Source organism: Aspergillus heteromorphus, assembly GCF_003184545.1.
Source record: "Aspergillus heteromorphus CBS 117.55 chromosome Unknown BO70scaffold_3, whole genome shotgun sequence".
NCBI lineage: Eukaryota > Fungi > Ascomycota > Eurotiomycetes > Eurotiales > Aspergillaceae > Aspergillus > Aspergillus heteromorphus.
Genome location: NW_020290408.1, coordinates 937,588 through 961,331, shown reverse-complemented (window position 1 = coordinate 961,331; position 23,744 = coordinate 937,588). Strand labels below are relative to the sequence as shown.

At 56.5% G+C, this 23,744-nt stretch overlaps 9 protein-coding genes across 9 annotated transcripts; 3 read left to right on the top strand and 6 right to left on the bottom strand.

The window, feature by feature from the left end:
- Positions 1–109: 109 nt before the first annotated feature.
- BO70DRAFT_359035 (phosphatidylserine decarboxylase 1) lies at positions 110–1,887 on the top strand. Its single transcript, XM_025542441.1, has 2 exons — positions 110–525; positions 576–1,887. The coding sequence occupies exons 1-2, from the start codon at positions 210–212 to the stop codon at positions 1,841–1,843; spliced, it is 1,584 nt and encodes a 527-aa protein (XP_025402875.1). The 5' UTR covers positions 110–209; the 3' UTR covers positions 1,844–1,887.
- Positions 1,888–2,059: 172 nt separating this feature from the next.
- Positions 2,060–4,141, top strand: BO70DRAFT_426434 (anaphase promoting complex subunit DOC1). The gene is made up of 4 exons (XM_025547785.1): positions 2,060–2,654; positions 2,753–3,093; positions 3,171–3,495; positions 3,613–4,141. The coding sequence occupies exons 1-4, from the start codon at positions 2,151–2,153 to the stop codon at positions 3,988–3,990; spliced, it is 1,548 nt and encodes a 515-aa protein (XP_025402874.1). The 5' UTR covers positions 2,060–2,150; the 3' UTR covers positions 3,991–4,141.
- Positions 4,142–4,709: 568 nt separating this feature from the next.
- leu2A (3-isopropylmalate dehydrogenase LEU2) lies at positions 4,710–6,514 on the bottom strand. The gene is made up of 6 exons (XM_025547784.1): positions 6,436–6,514; positions 6,338–6,358; positions 6,205–6,273; positions 5,940–6,035; positions 5,145–5,772; positions 4,710–5,005 (listed from the first exon to the last, which is right to left on the bottom strand). The coding sequence occupies exons 1-6, from the start codon at positions 6,484–6,486 to the stop codon at positions 4,776–4,778; spliced, it is 1,095 nt and encodes a 364-aa protein (XP_025402873.1). The 5' UTR covers positions 6,487–6,514; the 3' UTR covers positions 4,710–4,775.
- A 92-nt stretch (positions 6,515–6,606) lies between these two features.
- On the bottom strand, positions 6,607–8,162 carry BO70DRAFT_330237 (CDP-diacylglycerol--inositol 3-phosphatidyltransferase). The gene is made up of 3 exons (XM_025540821.1): positions 7,833–8,162; positions 7,368–7,744; positions 6,607–7,302 (listed from the first exon to the last, which is right to left on the bottom strand). The coding sequence occupies exons 1-3, from the start codon at positions 7,981–7,983 to the stop codon at positions 6,976–6,978; spliced, it is 855 nt and encodes a 284-aa protein (XP_025402872.1). The 5' UTR covers positions 7,984–8,162; the 3' UTR covers positions 6,607–6,975.
- Positions 8,163–8,905: 743 nt separating this feature from the next.
- BO70DRAFT_384981 (PP2C family serine/threonine-protein phosphatase) lies at positions 8,906–10,962 on the bottom strand. The gene is made up of 2 exons (XM_025545701.1): positions 10,816–10,962; positions 8,906–10,678 (listed from the first exon to the last, which is right to left on the bottom strand). The coding sequence occupies exons 1-2, from the start codon at positions 10,874–10,876 to the stop codon at positions 9,042–9,044; spliced, it is 1,698 nt and encodes a 565-aa protein (XP_025402871.1). The 5' UTR covers positions 10,877–10,962; the 3' UTR covers positions 8,906–9,041.
- A 464-nt stretch (positions 10,963–11,426) lies between these two features.
- On the bottom strand, positions 11,427–12,494 carry ptcA (type 2C protein phosphatase PTC6). Its single transcript, XM_025538056.1, has 2 exons — positions 12,069–12,494; positions 11,427–11,985 (listed from the first exon to the last, which is right to left on the bottom strand). The coding sequence occupies exons 1-2, from the start codon at positions 12,358–12,360 to the stop codon at positions 11,534–11,536; spliced, it is 744 nt and encodes a 247-aa protein (XP_025402870.1). The 5' UTR covers positions 12,361–12,494; the 3' UTR covers positions 11,427–11,533.
- A 1,498-nt stretch (positions 12,495–13,992) lies between these two features.
- On the bottom strand, positions 13,993–16,514 carry BO70DRAFT_359030 (putative RNA splicing factor (Pad-1)). The gene is made up of 5 exons (XM_025542440.1): positions 16,387–16,514; positions 15,519–16,333; positions 15,147–15,455; positions 14,619–15,098; positions 13,993–14,546 (listed from the first exon to the last, which is right to left on the bottom strand). Exons 2-5 carry the CDS (start codon positions 16,205–16,207, stop codon positions 14,288–14,290), a joined length of 1,737 nt encoding a protein of 578 aa, XP_025402869.1. The 5' UTR covers positions 16,208–16,333; positions 16,387–16,514; the 3' UTR covers positions 13,993–14,287.
- Positions 16,515–17,425: 911 nt separating this feature from the next.
- BO70DRAFT_350003 (fatty acid alpha-hydroxylase) lies at positions 17,426–18,667 on the bottom strand (the record flags this gene model as incomplete). Its single annotated transcript, XM_025541671.1, has 3 exons — positions 17,426–17,579; positions 17,636–17,884; positions 17,937–18,667. 3 exons carry the CDS (start codon positions 18,665–18,667, stop codon positions 17,426–17,428), a joined length of 1,134 nt encoding a protein of 377 aa, XP_025402868.1.
- A 3,574-nt stretch (positions 18,668–22,241) lies between these two features.
- Positions 22,242–23,569, top strand: BO70DRAFT_393223 (uncharacterized protein; the record flags this gene model as incomplete). The annotated part of the gene is made up of 2 exons (XM_025546348.1): positions 22,242–22,409; positions 22,436–23,569. 2 exons carry the CDS (start codon positions 22,242–22,244, stop codon positions 23,567–23,569), a joined length of 1,302 nt encoding a protein of 433 aa, XP_025402867.1.
- Between the last annotated feature and the right edge of the window lie 175 nt (positions 23,570–23,744).

Here is a 23,744-nt window from a genome sequence, read left to right as displayed (position 1 = left end):
CAGCCGCGCGGACGGCGACCAGGTTCTGCCGGGCGGTGAGGGCTGGCTTTTCGGGGATGGCCGAAATTGCGACAATCTTAAAGTCCTGCAATTCGACTTTTAATTCCACAAACACCACAACACCACACCACACCTGTCCTGTCCAGGCACCCGTCTCGCACTAGTGCTCCCCTCCCCTCTGGGATGACTGGCTCGAGTCGAACCGCATGATGGCCCTGTGCCTGTCCCGTCGTTCTGCTCTGTTTCGCCGGACGCTCGCACCCCCCCATGGGGAGACGCTTGGAGGAGTGATGGAGATCTCTTTGCGGGCTACTGGTCGTCGCACCGGTGCGAGGCCCTATTCCCAGTCCGGCAAGAAATACCAACAGCAACAAAACCAACACCAGTCCCACGAAACCCCTCCCCGGAGCACCTTTGGCTCCCGTCTGCGCTTCGCCCTGCGCAACACCAAGGTCGAATGGTACCCTATCCCCATCGGCCTGGGCATCGGCCTGATCGGCCTGTTACAGTTCTACAAAGCCCAGCGTGCTGAACGGGAGCGCGCTGAGCGAGAGGCGGCCGGCGAGCCGGAGAAGGCCCCCCGCGGCCAAAGGTCCGCCTGAGCGGCCCATGGCAGGTCCAGATCATGTCGACCCTGCCGCTGAAGGCCATGTCGCGGCTGTGGGGACGCTTCAACGAGATCGAACTGCCCTACTACCTCCGCGTCCCCGGATTTAAACTCTACTCTTGGATCTTCGGCGTCAACCTGAGCGAGGTCGCGGAACCCGACCTGCACACCTACCCCAACCTGGCGGCCTTCTTCTACCGCAAACTGAAACCGGGGGTCCGGCCGCTGGACCCCGACACGCGCGCGATCCTCGCCCCGTCGGACGGACGCATCCTGCAGTTCGGACTGATCGAGCGTGGCGAGGTTGAGCAGGTCAAGGGCGTCACATACAGTCTGGATGCGCTGCTGGGGGCGGCGACCCCCAACCACGCCGACCACAGCGACAAGTTCACGGACCACCAGGACGAGCCGGCACAGAAGAACGAGGCCAAGATGCTGGCGGACGCCGAGTTCGCGCAGATGAACGGCATCTCCTACACGCTGCCCACCCTGTTGGCGGGCGAGCAGAGCGCCCGCAAGCGGTCGACCTCGATCGACGCCTCCACGCACCCCAAGGAGTCCGCAGAGGAGGAAGTGAAGGCCGACCTGGCCCTCGGGGACGGTGCCCCGTGGTACGCCCCCAAGCCGACGTCCAACAACGCCCTGCACTACGTGGTGATTTACCTGGCGCCGGGCGACTACCATCGGTTCCACTCGCCGGTGCCGTGGGTGGTGCAGAGCCGGCGACACTTCGCAGGCGAGCTGTTCTCGGTGTCGCCGTACCTGCAGCGCCACCTGCCGGGGCTGTTCACGCTGAACGAGCGCGTGGTGCTGCTGGGCCGGTGGCGGTGGGGATTCTTCAGCTACACGCCGGTGGGCGCGACGAACGTGGGGTCGATCAAGGTCAACTTCGACGCGGAGCTGCGCACCAACAGCCTGACGACCGACACGGCGGCGGATCTGGCGGCGGTGGAGGCGGCCAAGCGCGGCGAGCAGTACCCGGGCTTCGCGGAGGCGACGTACCTGCACGCGAGTCGCACGCTCGGCGGACACCCGCTGCAGCGGGGCGAGGAGATGGGCGGGTTCCAGCTGGGCAGCTCGATCGTGCTGGTGTTCGAGGCGCCGGTGGGTTCGCGCAAGTCGTTTGACGCGGGGTGGGAGGAAGGAACGCGTGAGGGCGGATGGAACTGGACGATCGAGAAGGGGCAGCGCATCCAGATGGGCCAGAAGCTGGGATATGTGGATGCCGACCACTAGACTCGCTGGGCGGGGTGTAATATAGCTGTAAATGCTGTTCTAATATTATCTATCCATTTACTATATGTACAATCAATCTATCCACCTCTTTTTTTTTTTTTTTTTTTTTAAAAAACTATGACCGCGATAATGTGCACGTGACCTGATAAACATTCCCTCTACAACAACACCACCAACACCAACAACTTCCTCCTTCACTCACTCACACCTCACAATGTCCGGTTAACAGCCACCCATTCACTCTCCAAATACCCCCTACCCCTACCAACAAACCAACCCACCACAACCAGCTACACCCACCGCCAAAATGCCCCACCACCACCTCCGCCGCAACCCCGACCCATCCCCATACCCATACCCATCTACTTCCTCGCCCTCCGACCCAAACCACCCACACCACTCGCACTCGCACTCGCACTCCCAAACAAGCACACACCCAAACCCAAACGCCTTCCTCACCCCTCCCACAACCCGCGACCCCGGCACGGGCACGGGCATCGGAACCGGAAGCCTGAACATGGGAATGGGAATGGGCATCCCGCAACTCCACCCGTCGTCCGGGCCAATCGACCCCGACCATCCGCTACATAGCGGACATTCGCAATACAGCTATGGCCATGGCCAGAGCAATAACCATGGACGCGGACGACACTACGCGCAGCCGCAGCCGCCGCAGCAGCAACACCGACACCGACACCAGCGCCAACACTCTGGTTCTGGGTCTGGGTCTGGGACCGGCTCCGGGTCCGGGGGAAGAACTGGGGCTAGTGCGGCGCTGTTTTCGTTGTTTGGGAGGGGGGTGCATGGGCGGGTGAGGAGGGGGAGTGGAAGGGAGAGGGATTATGATAATTATCGGGGGGAGGGGGAGAGTTTGGAGGTGGAGGATGAGGATGTGGATGAGGGTGTTAGGAGGGGGAGTTATCGGCGGTTTGGGTCGCGGGTGAGGAGTCAGGGTCAGACTCAGGGGCAGGCTCAGCAGGCGAGGGGGAGGGGGAGGGGGAGGGGCAGTATGGGGAGGATGATACGGAGGAGGAGGAGGATATGGAGGGTGATGTGGAGGGAGGGGACGTGGAAGGAATGGTTGAGGTGGATCCAGGAGTTGAGAACGAAGAGGTAGACGAGGAAGGCGAAGAAGATGAAGAAGAAGAGGAAGAAGAAGAAGAGGAGGAGGAGGAGGAGGAGGAGGAGGACGAAGACGAAGACGAAGACGAAGTAATATCCGACTCGGAGATCCTGAACGAGCGCGGTATGTCCCCCCTCCCCCTCCCCCTTCTCTTACCCCCATCCCAATCCTACACCGAATATACCAAAAACTAACACCACCCAGAAAAATCCCCCCTCTCCCCTCCACCCACCGCGAAATCTCCGCCCTGGCCTCCTGGACCGTGAGCACCCACAAACCCGGCTGCGGCGTCTCAGCCCTCCGCCACCCCTCACCGACGCAATACTGGCAGTCCGACGGCCCGCAGCCACACACCCTCACACTACACTTCTTCAAGCTGGTCGCCATCGTGCGCATCCGCGTGTACCTCGACTTCGAGATGGACGAGAGCTACACGCCGACCAAGATGACGTTTCTGGCGGGCATGGGCGGGAATGATCTGGTGGAGTTTGCGTGTTGGGAGGGGGAGAGTCCCGGGGGGTGGGTGGATGTGAGTCTTGAGGGGGTGGGGGGGAGGGGAGGGGGTTGGGTTAGATCTACTGCTGGTGGTGGTGGTGGTGGAGCTGGAGCTGGAGCTGGAGCTGGAATTGGAACTGGACGTGCAAAGGGAAGAAGCGACATACACCTGGGCGTCCTAGCAGACTCCGACTCCGACTCCGACGAAGAAGAAGAAGAAGAGGATGATATATCCGACCCCTACGCCAACAACGTCCTCAAAGCAATGGTCGTGCAGATGCGCGTGATCGAGAACCACCAGAACGGGAAAGACACGCACGTGCGCGGGTTCCAGGTGTTTGCGCGCGACGACGAGCGCAAGAGGGCCGGCAATGCGCCGTCGGCGTCGGCGGATGGCCGCGTGAGGAGACATAGCGCCAGGAGGTCGTTGAGGGGAAGTACCCATGACGAGATGGAGGAGCGGGAGAGGGCCAAGGTGGTTACGAGTCTGGAGGAGCCGGATTGGATGGGGGAGCCTGTTATACGGTGATTCTCTTTCTTTTTCCCCTCCCCTTACTTTCTTTCTTTCTTTCTGTCTTCTGTGTGGATTTGCGAGGGATAGGGATGAGGATGGGGATGAGGGTTCTCTCTCTCTCTCTCTCTCTCTCTCTCTCTCTCTCTCTCTTTTTTTTTTTTTTTTTACTGGGGATGAGGGATGGGTGTGTTTGCAGGGTTAGGTGCCTGGATGGTGATACTTCACTTTCTGTTTCTGTTTCTCTTTCGGACTCGACTCGACTCGACTCGACTCGACTCGACCTGGTTCAGCAGGTTATGATGGTGCATGCATGCATGATGGATGGATGGAGTTGGTAGATACCCATATATGATTATTCCAGTCTTAAGTCTTATCACTTCTACTTTTACTTCTACTACCTACTACCTACTACCTACTATCCAACCAATAAACTAGTACATAAGAGAGTGCAACACTAACACTAAACTAACACTAACACTACGTAAGAGAGTGTATGAACCACACAAGAATGCATGAACCACACAAGAATTCATGAACTACAAACTGAAGCATATACCATATATACAATATACGTACGATATACGATAACCAACCAAAAGAAAATTACTAATTGTCAGGTCATATCTCATCTCATCTCATCTCCATCACTTCCCCCTTACGCTACTGCTTTTATACAACCCCCCTCCCTCCCCTTCACACTTTTTCCCTACACATCTCCTTCCCCCCCCCCCCCCGGCAAATTCTTTAATTAAAAGGAAAGAAAGAAAGAAAGAAAGAAAGACAGAAAGAAAAGAAGCCGCTCACAGCAACTTCTCCAACTCAGCCGCAACAGCATCTCCGACCTGGCTGGTCGTCGCCTTTCCGCCGATGTCGCCGGTGCGGATGCCCGCCTCGAGCACGTTGCGCACGGCGGCCTCGATGGCGCGGGCCTCGGCGAACCGGCCGAACGAGTACTGCATCATCAGGGCGACGGAGAGGATGGCGGCGACGGGGTTGACGATGCCGCGGCCGGCGATGTCGGGGGCGGAGCCTATTATTATTATTATTAGTATTAGTTTTGTTACAAACACGGTCTCGAAAGGTGGTGATTATGGTTATGAGGAAGGGAAGAGTGATTTTTTGGGGGGGAAAGAGAGAGGGAGAGGGAAAAGGGGAGAGGAGAAACATACCATGAATAGGCTCATAAATACCATTAACCCTAGTCTTCCCATCAGGGATGCCACTCAAACTAGCACTGGGCAACAAGCCCAGAGAACCGGGAATAACGCTGGCCTCATCACTAATAATATCGCCGAACAGATTACTCGTGACGACGATACCATTCAGCTTCCTGGGCTCCTTGACCATGATCATGGCGGCGGAGTCAATCAACTGATGCTCGATCTTCAGCTGGGGGAACTCGTTGGCCATGACCTCGGTGACGGTCTTCCTCCACAACCGACTGGTGGCCAGCACGTTGGCCTTGTCCAGACTCCACACGGGGAGCGGCGGCTCGTGCTGCAGCGCCAGGTGCGCCGCCAGACGCGTGATCCGCTCGATCTCCGCCCGCGAGTACGGCTCCGTGTCCATCGCGAACCCGCTGCCGTCGTCTTCTTGGCGCTCGCCGAAGTAGATCCCGCCCGTGAGTTCGCGGATGATGTTGAAGTCGACGCCTTCGCACACGGACGCCTTCAGGGGGGAGAGGTCGACGAGAGACGGCGCCGCGAAGTTGCACGGCCGCAGGTTGCCGAATGTGCCCATCTCTTTGCGCAGTTTGAGGAGTCCTTGTTCAGGGCGGACGGCGCCAGTGCCCCATTTCTGTTTTTTGTTTCTCTTGGTTAGAAATGGCTCTATTTCTTGCCTCTCATTTTTTTTTTTTTTTGATCTTTGATTTTGGAAGAGACGGCCGGAGGGAGGGTGGATGTTTAGGTATCGCGAGGGAATTAGGGAGGAAGGAAGGAAGGAAGGGGGGCAGGCAGGCTTACAGGCCCGCCGATAGCGCCGAGAAGCACGGCATCAGCGTTCTTAGCCGCGTGGAGGGCTTCATCGGTAAGAGGGACGCCAGCAGCATCAATCGAGGCCTATATCATGATTCACATCATCATCATCATTAGCTTACCAATCCAATCAAAGCGAATCACCATGGTGTTGACACAGATTCCCCCCCCCCCGACATAGGCCAGATCGAGTGCGTCATCGGACACAGCAGAACACCAGAACAGAACAGAAAAGAAAGAAGAGGAAACATACACCACCAAGCAGATGATCCTGCAAGTTAAAGGAGATATCATCGCGACGCTTCTCAATGACGCGGAGGACCTAATCATGGCTGTCTTAGTCTTGATCCTTCCAGCTGATTCCTGACTGTGGAAGTGCAGCGCACCTTGAGAGCCTCGGCGGTCACCTATACCAATCAATACATTCATTACATCAGTCAATGGCCAATTGTCAATGGGGTAGGGAGGTAGGGACAGGACATACCTCGGGACCGCAGTGGTCACCAGCGAAAACGACGACGTTGAAGGCAGGCATGATGACAGCGAAGGGGTATGAGTAATGATTATAATGGGAGGGGAAGGGAAAAGAAGCGCAGGGAGTATAAGGATGATTATTATACGGGGCGGCGGGGCTCGAGGGCAGCTCCCCGCGCCGACACCGGCGCCGCGGCCGGCCCTAGACTGCCCGCGGTTAGCCGCGTGTTGTTTTACCCGGGTTGTGTTATTGCGTTTGCCTACAGTCTACTGGATATCTCTACTGCAGCAGACCATTAAAATGCTAACCCGCCAATTAAATCACACGAACAGAAGATCCATCCCCATCCAGACTCCTCATCAGTCGGTCCAGACTCGCTGTACACCTGCCGTATCGTGCCCCTCATATACTAATACTAATACTAATCATCATCTCTCGAAACGACCCGAAGAAGAAGTAACGTCGCTGCCCGTTGCCGATCTCGATCCCAGACAAATAAGCCCGTGGGCTTTATAACAGGGGCATTATAACATGGGCCATGACTGAACCCTACTCAATGCAGCTAGTTCTTCCCCGGCGCAGGGCGTTCCGCGCGGCCAGGTCGCCCTCCACCAGCCACTTGCTCGCCTTGACCAGCTGCACCACGTTGATGAACTGCTTCAGCGCCATCACCGGGAATGAGATGCCCGTAATCACCCACGGCCAGAAGCTGTCGATCTTGTTGGCGCGCGCCTGCTCCAGCGCGCCCGCGCTCCACGGGCTGGCGTCCGACGCGGGCTGCAGGAGGGAGGGCGAGAGGATGGGCGAGGAGAACGACAGGAGGTACAGGCCGATGAAGAAGAGCTCATTCAGGGCGCAGCAGATGAACAGGACGGTCTGGAGGGAGCGGCCAGAGTCAGCGCTGTAAAGATGAAGCAAAAAGAAAAAAAAAAAAAACTCACCCGGCTGTGATAATACTGATACAACACCCAGCTCCGGCTCGCCTCCACCTTCTTGTGGCTCTGGCTGGACCCACCCATGCTCAGCGTCGCGTACATGTGCATGTAGTGGCTGGCCATGTCCAGAGCGATCAGGCTCTGGAAGATGATGGCCCAGCGCGGCCACGCCGAGCTCAGGAACACCAGCAGACACGCGGTCGTGCAGCGATCTGTGACCATGTCCAGCACCGCGCCAAACGTCGTGGACTGGTTGTAGTAGCGCGCCGCGTATCCGTCCAGGGCGTCCAGCAGGCACGACACGCTGTAGAGGAGGGAGCACGTCCGGGGGTGCAGGGGCATGTAGTAGAGCGAGGCCATCGTCAAGACCACGCGCGCGTATCCTGGTTGCGTTAGCTGACACGCCAGAAAATAACTATCGACACCACCAAAAAAAAAAAAAAAAACAACACGAGGACCGAAAAAACTCACCAATCAAATTCGGCACAAACAGAAACACATTCTCCTGGACCTCCTCGGCAGGCACCTTCGGCTCCTCGCGGAGCGTGCCATTAACAGCGGGCGAGGGGTCGGTAGCCTCGAGCTCGGCGGCGGCTTTTTGTCTTCTGGTTCGGGGAGTCATGATGGCGATTTGATGTGTGGAGTCAAGAGAAGAAAAGGAAAGGAGAGGACGTCGCGCGGACGAGAAAAAAGAAGCTCGATCCGAGGGATCCGCGGCGGCGAGTCGAGCGGAGGAGAGAAGAAGTCTGTATCTGAGCTCGAAAGGAGGGGGGGGGGGGATGAAATAAGTGGGTAAATGAGAGGGAGAAGAGAAGCGAAGCTGTGTCTGAGAGAGGTGTTAGCACTCTGTCATAAAAGACTAGAGATTCATGGATGGGGAGGGAGGGAGGAGGGAGGAGGAGGAGGGAGGGGCGCGCGGTGGTGGAATGAATCTCCTGAAAGCTCTGAGCTCTGAGTCTGAGTGGACGGACGTACCTCGCGACGCGCTGCCAAATAAAGGGCAGACAGGCAGGCAGGCAGGGAATGAGGATCGGGGGGACGCAGCTGCAGGGACAGCGGTGGGGGAGGACTGAGGGCGATCAGAGTGGGCTGGGAGGAGGTCAGTTAGTTAATTAGTTGGTTAGTTAGTCAGTCAGGAGAACGAGGCAAGAATCACGAGTGGCCATGTGTGAGGTTGGGCTATCGGATAAGCTGGTCGATAAGCTAGCTCCCTTCACCACCACGGCCACGTTTCGGGTGGGATGGGAGTGGCATGAGGGGAACATACTGGAGTGTGAGGGAGGATTAATTAATTAATGGTGAACGAGAACTAGTCACCCAAAAGTGGGAAGTTGAACAGAGAGTTGGTTGTTGGCAAGCGAAAGAAAGAAAGAAAGAAAGAAAGAAAGTCGATCAGGAGAAGCTCTGCTTGCGGCCTGGAATGCAAGGCTCCGCCGACTTCCGTCCTCACCAAATGTATGTATGTATTGATCCAGATCTAGAGCTCTACACAAAGGCAATCTACTGTATGTACCACACACTACTAAAATCCAGACAATGGAGATGTTCAACGACAGCATATGTACACACAAAAAAAAAATCAATCCCTCCCACACGCATCCCATCCATCCATCCCAGCTTCATCAAATCAATAAGAATGTATATACAAGGCAATTTCTATCTAAAGTCTTCTCATCTTCATCATCTCCGTGACCGGCGCGGATCTGTCGCTTCTTGTCTCCGCCATTCGCGCGACTCTTTGGTCCCCAGACTGCCCAAGCCGCCTTCCTGCCGACGCTCCCACCCGCCCAGCCGCACCACCAGACACGTCGTGTTGTCGCCCTCGCGGGTGACCTCCGTGGCGAAGCTGACGACGTCGCGGGCGCCTTGGTCGGGCGTGCGCGCCTCTTTGACGATGTCGACCACCTCCTGGTCCAGCAGCGTGCCGCTGACCCCGTCCGTCATGAGCACCAGGAACGAGTACTCGGCCGGCGCCATCTCGATGCGGTGGATCTCGGGCTCCGCGGACACGCCGATCCGCTTGGACTGCACATCTCCAAAGGCCCGCGTGTTGGCCAGCCCGCTCATGCGCTCCTCGCCGAACGAGTCCGTCACGAACGTCGCGGCGTAGCGCCGGAGTCGGCTGCCCTCGATGGGGGAAGAGGGGTGGTGGTTCGAGGTGATAGGGATGGCGAGCCCGGTCTCCGTCGAGCACAGGAGGATGCGCGTGTCGCCGACGTGAGACACCAGCAGGCTGGACGGGGCGTTCGGGTGCCAGAACGGCATCGGGGTCGGGGTCGAGATGAGCGCCACGCTGGCCGTGCTGCCGCCCTTGAACCGGCTGGCGCCGCCGAGATTCAGCGATCGCGGGTGGCTGGTCCCGTACAGAATGTCGTCCTGGTGGACGAGCTCGCCGACCTTCATGTACTCGTCGTCGCGGCGCGCCGCTTGCGCCGACACGAACTCCAGGTCCGTCCGTAGGAACGCATACTCCAGGATCTCCTCGATGGTGACGCCCTTGCTCTCGCACTCGCCTTCGCCCTGGCCCTGGCCCTCCGGCAAGACGCTCTTGCCGATGTGCGAGAAGTGAGCCGGTACGAACCGCTTGAAGTAGCCCCCGACCAGGGTGCGCCAGTTCTTCACCAGAATCTTCTCCAGCTCGGCAATGCGTTTCGCGTTGCCGCCCTGCACGATGGGGAGGGCGCCCGACGCGGGGTCGGCGCCGCAGGGAAATTGACCGCCGTGGTCGCGTTGCAGACTGGACCGCAGCTCGAACGCGGCGGCCGTGTCTTGGATGTACTCGTGGAGCCAGTCCTTCAGGAAGGTACTGCACTCGGAGCCGCCATGGCCGTCAAAGATTCCGAAGTAGAAGACCTGCGGATCGCCGCTGGCGGTGTCCCGGCCACGGCTTTCGCGGGGCTCCGGCTCGCCCGCCCGTCGCCGGATGGTTAGGGAGGCCGGGGGTCGCTTGGCGAAGGCGGGCAGGTCGATGACGCCGGCCTGGTAGGTATCTTCATTGTAGGAGCGGGTGCCGCGCGAGGAGTGGGCGCCAAAGTGGTGTTTGGCGCTGCGTAGCGGGATGCGGACGACGGTGGTGTCGCGGTCGACGAGCGGCTGGAATGAGGTCGGGGAATGCGAGATCTGGCCCGTATGGGGGACGGATTCCGACCGGGGGAGTTTGTGGAAGGGGGCCAGCGGGCCTCGGGCGTCCGGATGCAGAGAGGACGAGGGCAGATGGGTGACGAAGTAGTCGTGGAACTCGCGGCGCTTGACGGGGCGCAGATCGTCGGGGACGGCGTGGGCGAGGCTCGAAGCACGCCGAGACAATGCTCGCGAGACTAGAAAGAGGGTGGTTAGCGCGTGGAGGCTCGAATGCACGACGACCAGGCAAGTCCTGATGCTCGCTCTCTTGCGAGCCGCGGGCGATAAGGGCGGCGGGAGAATCTGGGGAAGGGAAGGGAAGAGGAAGACTCACGATAGCTGTCGGCCAGGGTCCGGACCTGGACGGAGAGGCGCTGAGCAGGAGACCCAATCATGAATGACGGGGCATTGGAAGGACGGTTGATGGAGGAGGAGAGGGGAGAGGGGAGAGGGGGGAGAGGAGAGAGAGAGAGAACCTTGGGAGGAATACGACGAGCCAGACTGAGGCGAGGAAAAGTGCTGGGATTCCTTTTATCGGGCATCCGCGGGGGCGCCGCCGATTTTGCCGGCCGAGCGACTCAACAGCCAACCCATCCTCTTTACTCCCTACAGGCTACAGGATAAGACTAAGTCACACTGCAGCGGTGCATTGCATCATGTCCCCCTGGGCTCTGTCTTCGCTGGCCGGTTTGACCGTACCTGAGATCCCCCTTGGTCGGATCGACGCGTCCACTTACTGTGACAGTGATCAGTCCGTCTCGACGGCTTCAACTCTCCATTCCTCCCCTATTTTAAGCTCCTCTCCCTGTCTGCTCTCGGGCTATCACCGCTATGAGTAGAGGTCTGGAAACCAATTTCCGCTAGAACAGTCACCCTATTTTCTGCCAATAATCAATTCCATTGAGCAAAGATCAATCCCACCAAAACCAATGAACGCCAACCCATCCCCCGTAGAATCAACCCCAGCATCACCAGAATCAACCGCCACCAGTGTAAACACCACCAACCACCTTCCCTCCAGCACTTGATATTAACAGGCAGGAAGTCTTATCCTAACGGCCAGATGGCGACGGCAGCAACAGCACCTCAGCCAAATACACCAAGCAACTCTCTTCCCCAGGAAGCTCACGGATACGGATAGCCGGGGTAATAGCCAATCCGACCCGGTTCCCATTATTCTTCAACGCCTGGGGATCCCCCTTGATGAACGAGTCGCGATTGACCATGGTCACGGGGTCGAAAGGGTCATTGATCTGCGGAAAGTCCATGCGATATCCCAAGGGCAGCGAGAATATGTCGACAGCAAGGGTCTGGGCATCGGACACGATGGCAGCAAGCTCAGTCCAAGTCTGACCGTAGCCGGCTCTCTGGTCGTTGGTGAGCGGTACGATGAGTCCCCATAGCTTCAAGAGGTGGGCGCGGGCCTTTTGCTGGCTGAAGTCGGCGAATTCGGGCCTCTTCGTGGCTGTCTGGATGACGGATGCTGTGCGGGCGGTTGCGGTGCCTGCTACATTTATCGGAGTCAGTACAAAAGACCACACTCAACAGGAACAACAGCAACAAACGAAAAAAAAAAAAAATAATTACCAATCCCAATACAGGCATCAACTTCATCCTCGAACCCGCCAGCAGCGGTGATCTTCAAAACCTCCCCAACAAGAAAGTAATTGACGGCCTTCGCGAGGAGCACGGCCCGGGTCGTCGGCTTGCCCAACAGACACACAACGCGAGATTCGTCCCCGCTGACAGTCCCCAGATACTCCTTGACGGGCTCCGCCATGGTCACGTCCTGGACGAACCCGGGCCGGCTCGCTCGCGCCTCTGCAAACACCATCACCTTCTTGAACAGATCACGGCATCGATGGGCAATTCGTTCCATATCGCCAGTAGTAGCAGCAGCAGCAGCATCCCCTACCTCTTCGCCCTCCCCTCTCACCGGCACAGGAGCAGGCACAGAAGCAGGTGCAGAAGCAGGCACAGAAGCCGGTACAGAAACATTCCCAGGCACGTCAAACAACGACTCAAACACCCCTCTCTGGGGGACATCATTGCCATTGCCAGTCCCAGTCCCAGTCCCAGTCCCAACACCAACATCACCCCCATCCCCAATCCGACAAACAACCCGATTCTCCCCATCAACCAGCCACCTCACCGACCCCTCCCCCTCCCTCTTCCACCCCCTCCCCCCTCTCCCTCCAACCGTCCAATAACCCCCCTCATCTCCGAAATGGCGCCCCTCTGCATCAGCACGAACCGCTGCAACTGCACGATCTTGGCCTGCAGGGTCTCGATGATCTCAGCGTCGCGGGCGGTCTGGGCGTGCGCCTGGACGAGCTCATCTCGGGCGACGTTGTATCGGGTCCGCAGGGACGTCAGTTCTGCGTTGGACTGGGATCGAGACTGAGATTGATTCTGAGACTCGGAGGCCTCCCTGAAGACGGAGCTTGGGGTTGGAGCGTCCCTGCGGCTGCGGCCTGGGAGAGGGTGAGGGTGAGGGTGAGGGCTTATGAATGCGTGGCAGGCGGATAGTTGCTCCATGAAGGCGGAGCGGGGGGGAGGGGGGACGGGGGGGTAGGGGGTTAAGTTGCTGTTGCTGTTGCTGTTGGCGTTGGCGTTGTTTGAGAGCTGGCAAGTGTTAGACTGTTTGGGGTGGGAGGGGAGAGGGAAGAGAAAGGGAAGGGAGAGGGGGGTGACTTACTCTGTCACTCATGGTGATGAAGATACTAGTGATGATGTCGTCGTCTCGTCTTATCACTGCAGATCAAGACTCTGCGTTGCCATAAGCCGTACTGTGCACTTTAGAATGCAGGCAGGTAATTCAGTAGATAGATAAATAACACTCCCCCCCCCCAAAGTAAAGCAAAAACAAACCTTCTTCCAATCTCCGTAAACCAGATCAGTGTAGTAGTGGACACGAGTACTGAGAGATGGATGCCAGCGGGAGAGAGAAGCAGAGGAGAAAGAGGATAAGAAGGGGCGCGGCGCGGTATAAATAGTTGTTTGCGAAATACATTGCACTGATACAGTTTGCCGGTTTGTTGGGGGGGGGGGGGGGGGGGGTTGATGGTGAATTTGACAGTGAATTTGATAGTGAATAGGAATGGGGTGATCGTGTAGACAAGAAGGGAAAGAGAGGGGGGCAGGGTAGTGAATATGAATGTCAATGTGTTGCTGGCACTGTTGCTGCGACTGTGGTTGAGCTTTTGGGGCTGGCGGAGTACTTTCTTTTCCTTTGTTGGTAGAAAGAAGAAGTAGAAGGAAGATGTTGGTAAGTTGGGATGGATATTTTGTGGATGCTTTTGTGGCTGGATAGCCCTGTATAGTGAGGGTGCATAGGCAAGGAAGTGTATAAGGGCAGAGTACAAGGGCAGAATACATGGCGAGGGTAGAGATAGGCTGTTATTTCATTGCTTTGGAGGCCACAGCAAGTTGAATTCGAGATGATATGTACGACTAAATCCTCCCTCCTCCCTTCTACTAGACCCTCTTCTACAACCACAGCAAACCACGGCAAAAAAAAAAAGTTACGAATAATATTGGCGCTAAGCACGTACAAATCCCTATAAACAGATCATTCCGCAAGGCTTTTGGCCCGTCGACAACCGTGAGAGTAAGATGTCAAGAAGACTGGCACCTACCAAGGGTGTGCACATGTCACTGCATCCCAGCCAACCCACATGCATGCCGCGGCAACGCTCACCAGCTCAAGGTCAAAGTGTGGTCCTGCCGTCACAGATTGCACCTGGTGAAAGATTAGATCATGGTATACCTACCCGCGGGAGAACGATGATGATGGTGATGGGTTTTTAGATGGCTTTGGTTCGCGAGAACAGACTGCTGTACACCGCGTCGACGACGGGCTGCGCGGTAATCTGCCGCCCTCCGAAGAAGCGGCCGTTCAGCCCCTTGATGGCGTTCTCGCCGCCCTGGACGCGGTCGAACTTCAGGTAGATGTCGCCTTGGGAGTTGGGATCTAGGGAAATGTGAACAACATGGCCATATTTGTCTTCGCACTCAGCGCGAACGTCATCCTCCAGCTCCTTGATCCAGACTTCGCCCTCTTCCCTGTAGACAGTTAGATTATCCGGGAAACAGACGGCAGACCTTAGGCAGTAGAACTAGACAGTGAGGACTTACTCATTTGGGTCGAACATGTTGCGGAGCAAGACACACCGGCTCGCCATATTGACGTTCACGGGCAGCGGCTTGGCTTCAGTCTTGGGCCGCAGCACTTTTCGCTGGTCGTCGGCAGCAGGCTCGGAAGGTTCATCTGTTCTTGCAAGCTTCCTCATCAACGCGTCCCTACTGTAATTGTTGAAGTTTACTCCGGCGACATCCGTGTCGTCCAGGGCACTGGCCCCGGCCCCCTTCTCGGAGTCACGGCCCCCAGCACGGTCGAAGTTGTTGTTGCCGCCAGCCTGGACACCACGTCCTCCGGAACCAGAGAACAGCGAGCCCTGGAAGTTACTTTGGTTTGCACCTTGGCTCTGAATGCGTTGGGCGCTCGAGTCAGGGGTGAACTTATCGTTGCCAAGGCCAACACGGATGGCGCGACCAGCGAGGTCAAAGCCATTCATCTTTTCCAAAGCTTCCCGAGCCTGGTTGGGATCGCGGAACCTGCGAGAGTCAGCGACGTATGCTTCAGACAGACCAGTGACGACTTACTGCACAAAACCGTACCCCCTGCTGCGGGCGGTCTCGTCCTTCTGCAGCTGGACAAATTCGAGTTCGCCAAAGGGCTCAAAGACGTTCTGGAGGTCACTCTCAGTGATGCTGAAATGGATATTACCCACGTACAACCTGTGAAATGGAGCAGCGTGATTGTTGCCGCTGCTCGCCTCAGGGTTCCGAGCCTGGCGGTTCTTCTCCGCTTCCGTCAACTGTGCGATGATGGGAATTCCTAGAAGTTTCTGTCCTGTAAGCTGGATCGCCGGCGCAACGGAGTCTTCGCTTTTGAATTCGACATAACCGACACTAGAAGACAGAAGTCAGCACAGGCAATTTCCAATCCCCAGCATCGAGATGGATATCACTCACCCTTTAGACCGTCCGCTGACACGATCCTTGACAATCTGAGCCTCCTTGACGGGTCCCACTTTTTCAAAGAAAGAAATCAGCTCCTTGGTTCTCAAACGGGCAGCCAGCTGCTGGACAAAAATGGTGCGTCTGTCGCGCTCATCCTCGGTGGGTTCGGGCGTCCTCTCACGACTTCTCGGGGTAGGGCTGGGGCGACGGCCCTCGCGGTCACGACGAGGGCGGCGTTCCTCGTCGCGCTCATCGCGACGTGAGCGACCCCCCGAGGGGCGGTAGTAGCGATCATCATAGGGAGAGCGCGAGCGAGTGCGAGCGCGGCCACCACCGCGGTAGAAGTCCCCGCCGGAGCGGTAATCGTCGCCGCCACCACCACCGCCGTTGCGGTCACGACGGGCACGACGGCGTTCGCTGTCGCGACTCCTGCTCCTCTTCCTGCTTCTATGGCTTCCGTTAGCACTGCCGTGTTCGCTTCTCGGGCTCTTCATGTCCTCGTCTCCATCGACGTCACGCTCGCGGCGTCGGTCCCGGCTGCGATCCCGACGCTTGCGGTCCTTGTCTCGGGAGCGGTCGCGGTCGCGGCGCTCGCTGCTGTCGGCTTTGGAGCGGTCATCGGGGTCCTGAGAGCGTGGAGGGTCTTGGGACGGAGGGGCGGCTGTAGACTCGAGGAGAGCCTCAACGTCGAGACCTGACATCTTGTTTATATGCTGTGGGGTATTTGTTTCCCTTCTTTCTTTCTGGATTTTTTTTTTGGTCTTCTCTTTCCTGGATGAACTGAACAGAAAGGAGAAAGGGAGATTGCGCGGAGAGGATTGAGGTCACTTGGAGCTGTGTTAGAGAGAGTGATGGCGAGTCAGGCGTGACTTGAGCGAACCCTTCTGTTTCAAACCGGATCCTTGCAGACTGTCTGTCTCCTTGACTCTGGTCACAGTGGATGTAAACGTAAATAAGAGGGAGAGGATGGAGGGGGGGGGCAATGCGGGTCGATTTATGGGGCAGTTAATAATGGGCGTGCTGGTGATAAGGCTGCAGAGAAGACGCCGGGATGGGGCTGAAGGGCGACGCCAGCACCCGGTCACGTGGCGCTTGGCGTCTTTGCCTCCGTGTCTTTTTTTCTTTGTCAAGCGTGCCGTTTGCAGGGCCATCCACCCATGGATCAGGCATATCCTGTACAGAGCTCTACACTGGGAAGGAATTTGTACAATCACCAGTTCTTGACTATGATGAACATCGGCTGTACCATGGAATTCACGCAGAAGTGATGTGAGTGAAAGTAACGTGAAAATAATTTTATACTATTATCTACAGTACAGATGGTTCGTGCGTCTTATGTACAACTCTAGGCTGGAAATATACAATTGCCAACTTAGAATTGCGATAAATGCCGCTTGTAGCATGAAAATAACGCAGAAGTGACATGGAAGTGACATAAAGACAAACTAATAAGAAGCATGCATTATGCTATCATTTTATAGTATAGACAACTTGTGTAGAAAACCAGTCTAGTAGTATATTCGATACACAGCTCTACACCTGAAAATATATTATTGCCAGCACTTGTTTATAAAAAAACATCACCTGTGACGTGGAAGTAATGTGGAAATAACGTGATGAGGATTATGTATTAAATTATCATATACAGTAAGTACTACTAGACATCAATTGCACAGAAAACGCGTCATAGTCACATGTCAGGGAATGAGCCCGGTAACACGACCATGACCATGATTTGTACACGAAGAGAAGCAAACCAACAAAGCCCAACTCCGAAAGGCCCGATGAGAAGAAAATCAACATGTCTGCCACGGCATTACTTCGTACATTAAAACGTCGTGTGATAAAGATGAAGGGATTGAGACGCGGATCAGTCTCAAACGTGAAGACGACAGGAATCAAGAATCAGCCGGTCCCATTTACTGGGACTTGCGTTCCTTGGGGACGGGCATCACAAGCTCGGTGCCAAACACCTGGTCCCAGAAGCGGCTAGTGACACCAAATCCGTTGTCGAAGTCCGCGAAGTGATGCTGGAGATGGTACTTCTTGAGCTGTTTGTAGTAGGCGGGCAGGCTGTGGAGACAGGGTTAGTCGGGGTTCAAAGATCCGTCCAGGGGGGATCAACTCACTTGCGGTGGTGGAGGAAGTAATGGGTCAGGTCATAGCAGACATAGCCGAAGACACCGCCACAGAATACCGTCGTAGCGGCATACCAGTTGTAGAAGAACACGGCATGGGCCAGTTTCCAGAACGGGGCGGCCAGCACGACAAATAGAGTCGGGGGCATGACCAGCCGGTACTTGTCCATGGGCAGATAGTGATGGATGCCGTGGAGCAAGAAGTGGAGAGTCAGTCCGACCCGGTTGTCAGGGAGATACCTATATTGAATTAGCACGAGAGACTCCAGGGACACAGGTGCAGAAGCCATACTTATCAATGTGGAACAAAAACCGATGCATCAGGTACTCGATCAAGGTCCAGAGGAAAAGACCCCCGACCCAATAAGCAGCCGCAGCGGGGACATTTCCCAGACCGGAGAACCCAAGAATCGTTCCGTATGTGATGGGAGGCAGCCAGATCATGGGCACGACGTACCATGCCGTCTTGCTGAGCGGTTCGAGGAAGTTGCCGAAGAGGGGCGCGGACTCGCCTCCTTTATAGTGGCGTGGGCGATGGATCTGGTCCAGGTAAAACTCCTTCGTAAATCCGCTGTTCCAGAGTTGGAGAAGGAGCGGCTTGTTGAGGTCCAAGAACTTATGCGTCTGGTAGTCCTTGTTGTAGTCGGTGTCGACGGAGAGATCTTCCTCGCGCGACATGCCGGTCGTAGCAAACACCGGAGCGCTGTCTGCGTCTACCGCTGTCGTCTGAGGAGCATCTCCATTGACAGCCTTCCCGTTCGCCTCCGAGGCAACGAACCCAATATGACACTCCTCCAGTATTTCGTACGCCGAGTCCGAATGGGTGTGGGACGCCGGGTCGCGCAGGATCTCCGTCACATCCTGGCCCGCATATTCCAGGACCAAGTCGTCGCCTCCGGGATGGCCGTCGATGAAGTCGGTCACGTCATAGACCTTGGAGCCGACGGTCACATAGCATGATTTGGCATTGTTATGAGTCTCGATCTCAGCCGGGGTGAAACTGGGGAGAATTCGTCCAGGCATGGTGGTCGCAGGGCAGAAGCAGGTCCTGGATCGCAAGTTGTTCAATCAGGAGAGAAGTTGACAGGCGCTTGAATGCGAGAGACGTCGACGTCGGACGGTGTGCGATTAGCTGGGGTGGGATGCGCTATAAATGGCTGAGGAGGAGTGGCGTGAGCTTCAAAATATCAAGCAAGGATCGCGGGTCCGAAACTCCGGAGGAAAACTTCGCTGGTCCGATCGCACGGGACAGCACAACGACAAGAGAATCACACCAGATGATGCAGGGCCAATCCAAGTGTCGCTATCCGACAAGATGGTATATGCAGGGAAGAAATGAGCCTTTCCTCGAGCAAACCGAGAGTGTCGGGATGGCTTCTTCGGCCACGGCGTCGGGGATTGTTGCGGATTCCTCCAGGGCCGCTAAGCCTCTTTGGGCCTTGCCCCTGAGTGGCCGGCCCCAACGGTGAGTCAGCAGCGGGTAACATGACATTGATGCCTGAGGCATAAATTCAGGCCCCGAAGCAGAAGGCGAAAGCAGCGCAACGCCGGCGGCGATTCGGACAGAAGAAGGACTCCCTCAAGTCTTAAGCGGAGAAGAAGAAATGCGCGCACTCTCGCGCCCTTAATCAGGAGCTCTTGCCCATTTAGCTACCGCTTGCAGCAATATTCCAATTAGTGTCGCATATAGTATAGCGCTAGGCTGCACAGTGCACACTACCGCGGACTCCTTGGTCGCACCGTCGAGGCTAATGCTGCCATATTGTCGGATTTGAAGACCGTTAGTTATCTAGGCGATGGCACTGCTTATCGGATGGATATATATGCAGCGAGTGAATGCTACTGATATTTGTCCGCTGCCGTGGTCTATCTACTCCGTAACTACCTACTGGGAGAAATCGTCGCATTATTATTATTGTTGTTGCAATTTGCAGGCCGTGAAGAGACAGGATCGGTTCGACGATGGAGCCACTGTTGGCCCCATAGGGAGTCACACGTATGATACTGCGTAAATTGCCCGATCACATGAGCCCACCGTTGTCGTACTCTCTCCTCCGTCATCCGTCGGTCGCTGGTACTTTGGTTCTTGTTCACTGGCAGACGGGCAGGTACTATGCAAGTAGTCTGGATACTGTACTCCGCACCCACTCCCTGATATCCGTCAAGTGATGGCCTGATCGACCCGCGGATACCTCACCTAAGCGGTCCAGGTGACCAATGACAGGGGATCTCGCAGGATTGCATGCGATCCTGCCTCGCCTGCTTGGGAAGTTGGGACGCGTCTGCGAGGACCAGGATCCGGCCGGAGTTTGGGTCGTGGGGATCGTAACGAAGCAGAGCACTGGTCACTCGCGGTCCCCAGCCAAGCGAGCATTGATCACTTATTCCTGCGGCCTGAAACGGGAGGGACGCTGAAGATGGCAGACTGTTCTGCCATCTTTGCCTCTCTTCTCGGGACCGGGCTGGGCTGGGCTGTCAAAGCGTCGGTGCTACCGAGGGCCGTACCACAGGAGCTGAACGCTGGGGGCACTGGGCAGATCGGGGAGAGGGGGACTCGTCACAAGACACAGACACTCGGCAGTGGGATGTAATGTATCATAGGGCGGCGTTTGGGGCTCTCTCTGGGTCTTTGGGTCTCTGGGCACCGAAATTGAGAAATGAGGCTGCAGGCCGACTGGCCGACTGGCCGAGGCGGCCCTGACAGCCCTGGCAGGACTTAGTCAGGGCCGCTCGCAAAGAAAGGCATTATAAACCTAAATGACCCTAGCATCGGCTGCTAGAGCAGTCAGGTCCAAGTCTATCCAGATAGCGATTCACCGTTCACGACGTCGTGGTTGGGGTAAATATTATTCGGGACGCGATCGGCATCTCAGAAACTAGTTTGACGGTTGGGTCGGCGAGGAATTAATTTACTTTGTAGGCGTGCGGCGGGCGCTGGGCAACCGAGCGCTAATAAGCGAGCAAAGAACGGTTGACTTGAACCAGACCCGGGAATCTGCCTTGTAGAACTCTTTTCTGCGCAAATAATATTGTAATGGCAGAGATAATACTCCGTAGATAGATAGCAGATGGCAAATGATCAGACATCCCGTCTCGAGCCGAGTCGTTTTTTTTTTTTTTAACTTTTTTTTTTACCTTCAGGGCCAGGGACAAGAATAATTCCTTCCCTGGGGTCCCTCAATCATTCCGCAGTCGGGCACGGTGAAATTACCGCCGCCTACTTTGACCCGCCCAGGAGAGCAGGACCCGTCCGTATACAGGCCTGTTGCGTAACATTTCTACGTGCTGATTCCACTTGCCTGCCCACTCGCCCACTATGCCGGATCGCGGGTTCCCGACAAGGCGGGTACGACGACACGACATGAATGGCTGGATGACCCCTGACCGTATGGGGAAAGGTGCGAGGTTCTGGGAATGGGATGCTCAGATGCTGGGACGCCCTAAAGTCAGAGACAAGAAGAGAGACCGTACAAAGTACAAAGTACTGCACTGTACCCAGTCAGTATACCTACCATGGAGATAGATAGGCTGGGGGGAGGAGGGGGGCGCTGAAGATCCTCCCCGTCATATTCTTATTCTTATTATTGGATGGCGGATGGATGGGCGCTGTCGGAGGGAGGATTCCTTCCGATGACAATCAATCGTAAAACCGGCGTCGAGGACGATCTCCCAGGGTGGGAATCATTTGGAGATCATCCAAGTGGAGTTGAAGGCTGGTTCTAAACCCAAGGGGATCTTAGACTGCGAGAGAGGCAAATTCGGATCCAATACAGTACCGTACTGTACGGCGGTACCTTTCCGTGCTTTCCGCCGAGAGTGAGACTGAGAGTCGGTACTCGCGGCTCTTCTCCGTTCGGGTTGTCTGAGTTTCTTAGCACGGTGCTTGTGTGTGTAAGTTATCCAGGAGTACAACGGGGGAGTACTTTGTATCTGTGTGTGTGTGTGTGTGTGTATTATCTACACTCCCTCACGGAGTCCTCTTCCGTTCTGGTTCTTGTGGGAACGAATATGCATCTATCGAATAATCAGTTTCCCCCCTCCCCCAGGAAGATCTGCTTCCATCCGATAAACCACTCGAACCAACATCCGAACGGGGGCCCCTCCCACTCCTCCCAGTCCCAAGTTAACCCCTGTCGACTGATCATGTCGAACTAAATGTCGGAAAAAGTGGGGACGGTGTTCAATTGTCAATCATTGTGTCTCGACCGAGTCGACCAGTCAAGGGACCGGGAGTGGGTTACCACCATCTGCCTGCTAGGCTAGTGGCCCAGCACCGACTAAGTCGTAGTAGTAGCTCAACGGGAAGAGCAGAAGAGGAGAGAGGAGAGGAGAGGAGAGGAGAAAGAGGAGGAGCTCCTCCCTGAACCAGGAAAGTGGTGGAGGGAAGGAAACAAAGAACCCGAACATAACTTGTCCCTCCTCCCTTCCCCCCCCATTATTACTATTCCTTTCCCCATCTCCTTCCCCATCCTACCCTCTTCTCAACTTCTCCTCTCCTCTCTCCTCAACTTTTCTCCCCTCCTCCACCTAGCTTCCTCACCAGCTTCCTCATCAGCTTCCTCAACCCTCGTCAACCTCCCCCCCTCCCCCCCCAACAATGGATTCCTCCTCGCCGTCTGTCGACGGCCTCCCCGGCAATCGCATCATTGCCTACCTCGAAACTCTGGCCAAAACCAAAACCGAACTACCCTACGGACTCCCCGTGAGTGTGATGCCCTCGCACACCATCACCACCACCGACGCCCTCCTCCACCTCGCCGCCTCCGTCGGCCCCACATCAGCATCCTCCAGGTCCACGCAGACATCATCGACGACTGGTCCGAGGAGACGGTGCGCCAATTGGTCTCGCTGGCCCGCAAACACGGCTTTTTGATCTGGGAGAGTGGTCGCGTCCTCAATTCCACCATTGATGTTGTGGGTCGGCAGAAGGCCGAGGCGAGAGAGCTGCGGAACGGCGTGGTGGATTTGATCCGGAAGAAGTACACCAAGGGCGTGGTGAAGCCCGCCGCGTGGGCGGGTTTATCAACCGCCTGGGCCTCGGGCGCCGCCGTCTACAACCAGGAAGCCGACATTCTGATCCCCACCTTGAAGGCGGCCGCTCGCGAGGCCGTCGCGGACACGGCGCAGACCATCCGGACCGAAATCACCGCGGAAAATCTGGCGAGTGACTACTATGCTGGCGGCGACCAGGACGCCCAGTCCCAACATCTGTCCGAGTACGCCGTCGACCACTCCGGCCTGGGACCTCCCCGCAAAGCCTCCACGATCTCTCTGACTCAGACCATCTCACAACACACGGAAGATTCAACCGACTACCCTCTGGAATCGCCGCAGTACGAGCGGCATGGGTTTGAGTTCGGCACGTTGAGCCCATCCGCCATCCCCGAGGATCTCCCTCCGCCCCCTCTGCTGGCCCGCGGCCTGGTCCTCTGCCTGCCCTCCATGGCCGACACTGCTTTCACGCCCGCCTACCGGCAAAGTTGCATCGCAGCTGCCCGCGCCAACCAAGATTTCGTGGTGGGTTTCTTGTCCGGGGAGCCGTGGCACCTGGTCTCTCAAAAAAGCGATCTGTTCGAGATGGGCCCGCTTGCATACGAGGAAGAACAGCAGCAACTGAGCCCGTACTCGTCGGACGATGACGAAGCCTTACCACGCTTTGCCATGTTCTCCGCTGTCTCTCTTCGACTTGCGGAAATGAACAGCCAGTCTGCGAATGAGGACGAGGACGTCGAAGACGATGAGATGGCCGGCTCCGCCTCGCCCGAGACGTCGTTACCCGTTGATTCCCTGAACCCACTGGCCGCGAAGCTCTTCGATGTGGCCGGCAAGGCCCTCAAGCTCCGTGAATCCTCCCGCCTGGAAGGAGGGAAGTCCGGGAACAAGAACAGCCAGATCCTCCATATCCCGCTGGTGAGCCTGCCTTAGAGCAGAGCCAGCCATCTCTTCCATTCTATCTCTGTGCAATATGTCCAGTTTATTGCATTGAATTTCGACCGACTAATTACCTCTTCTGTTCGCATACATACATATTTTTTCGCTACTATGTCTTTTAACAGCCACATTATCACATCTGGGGGCCTGGAGTTGAGCGCTATGAAAA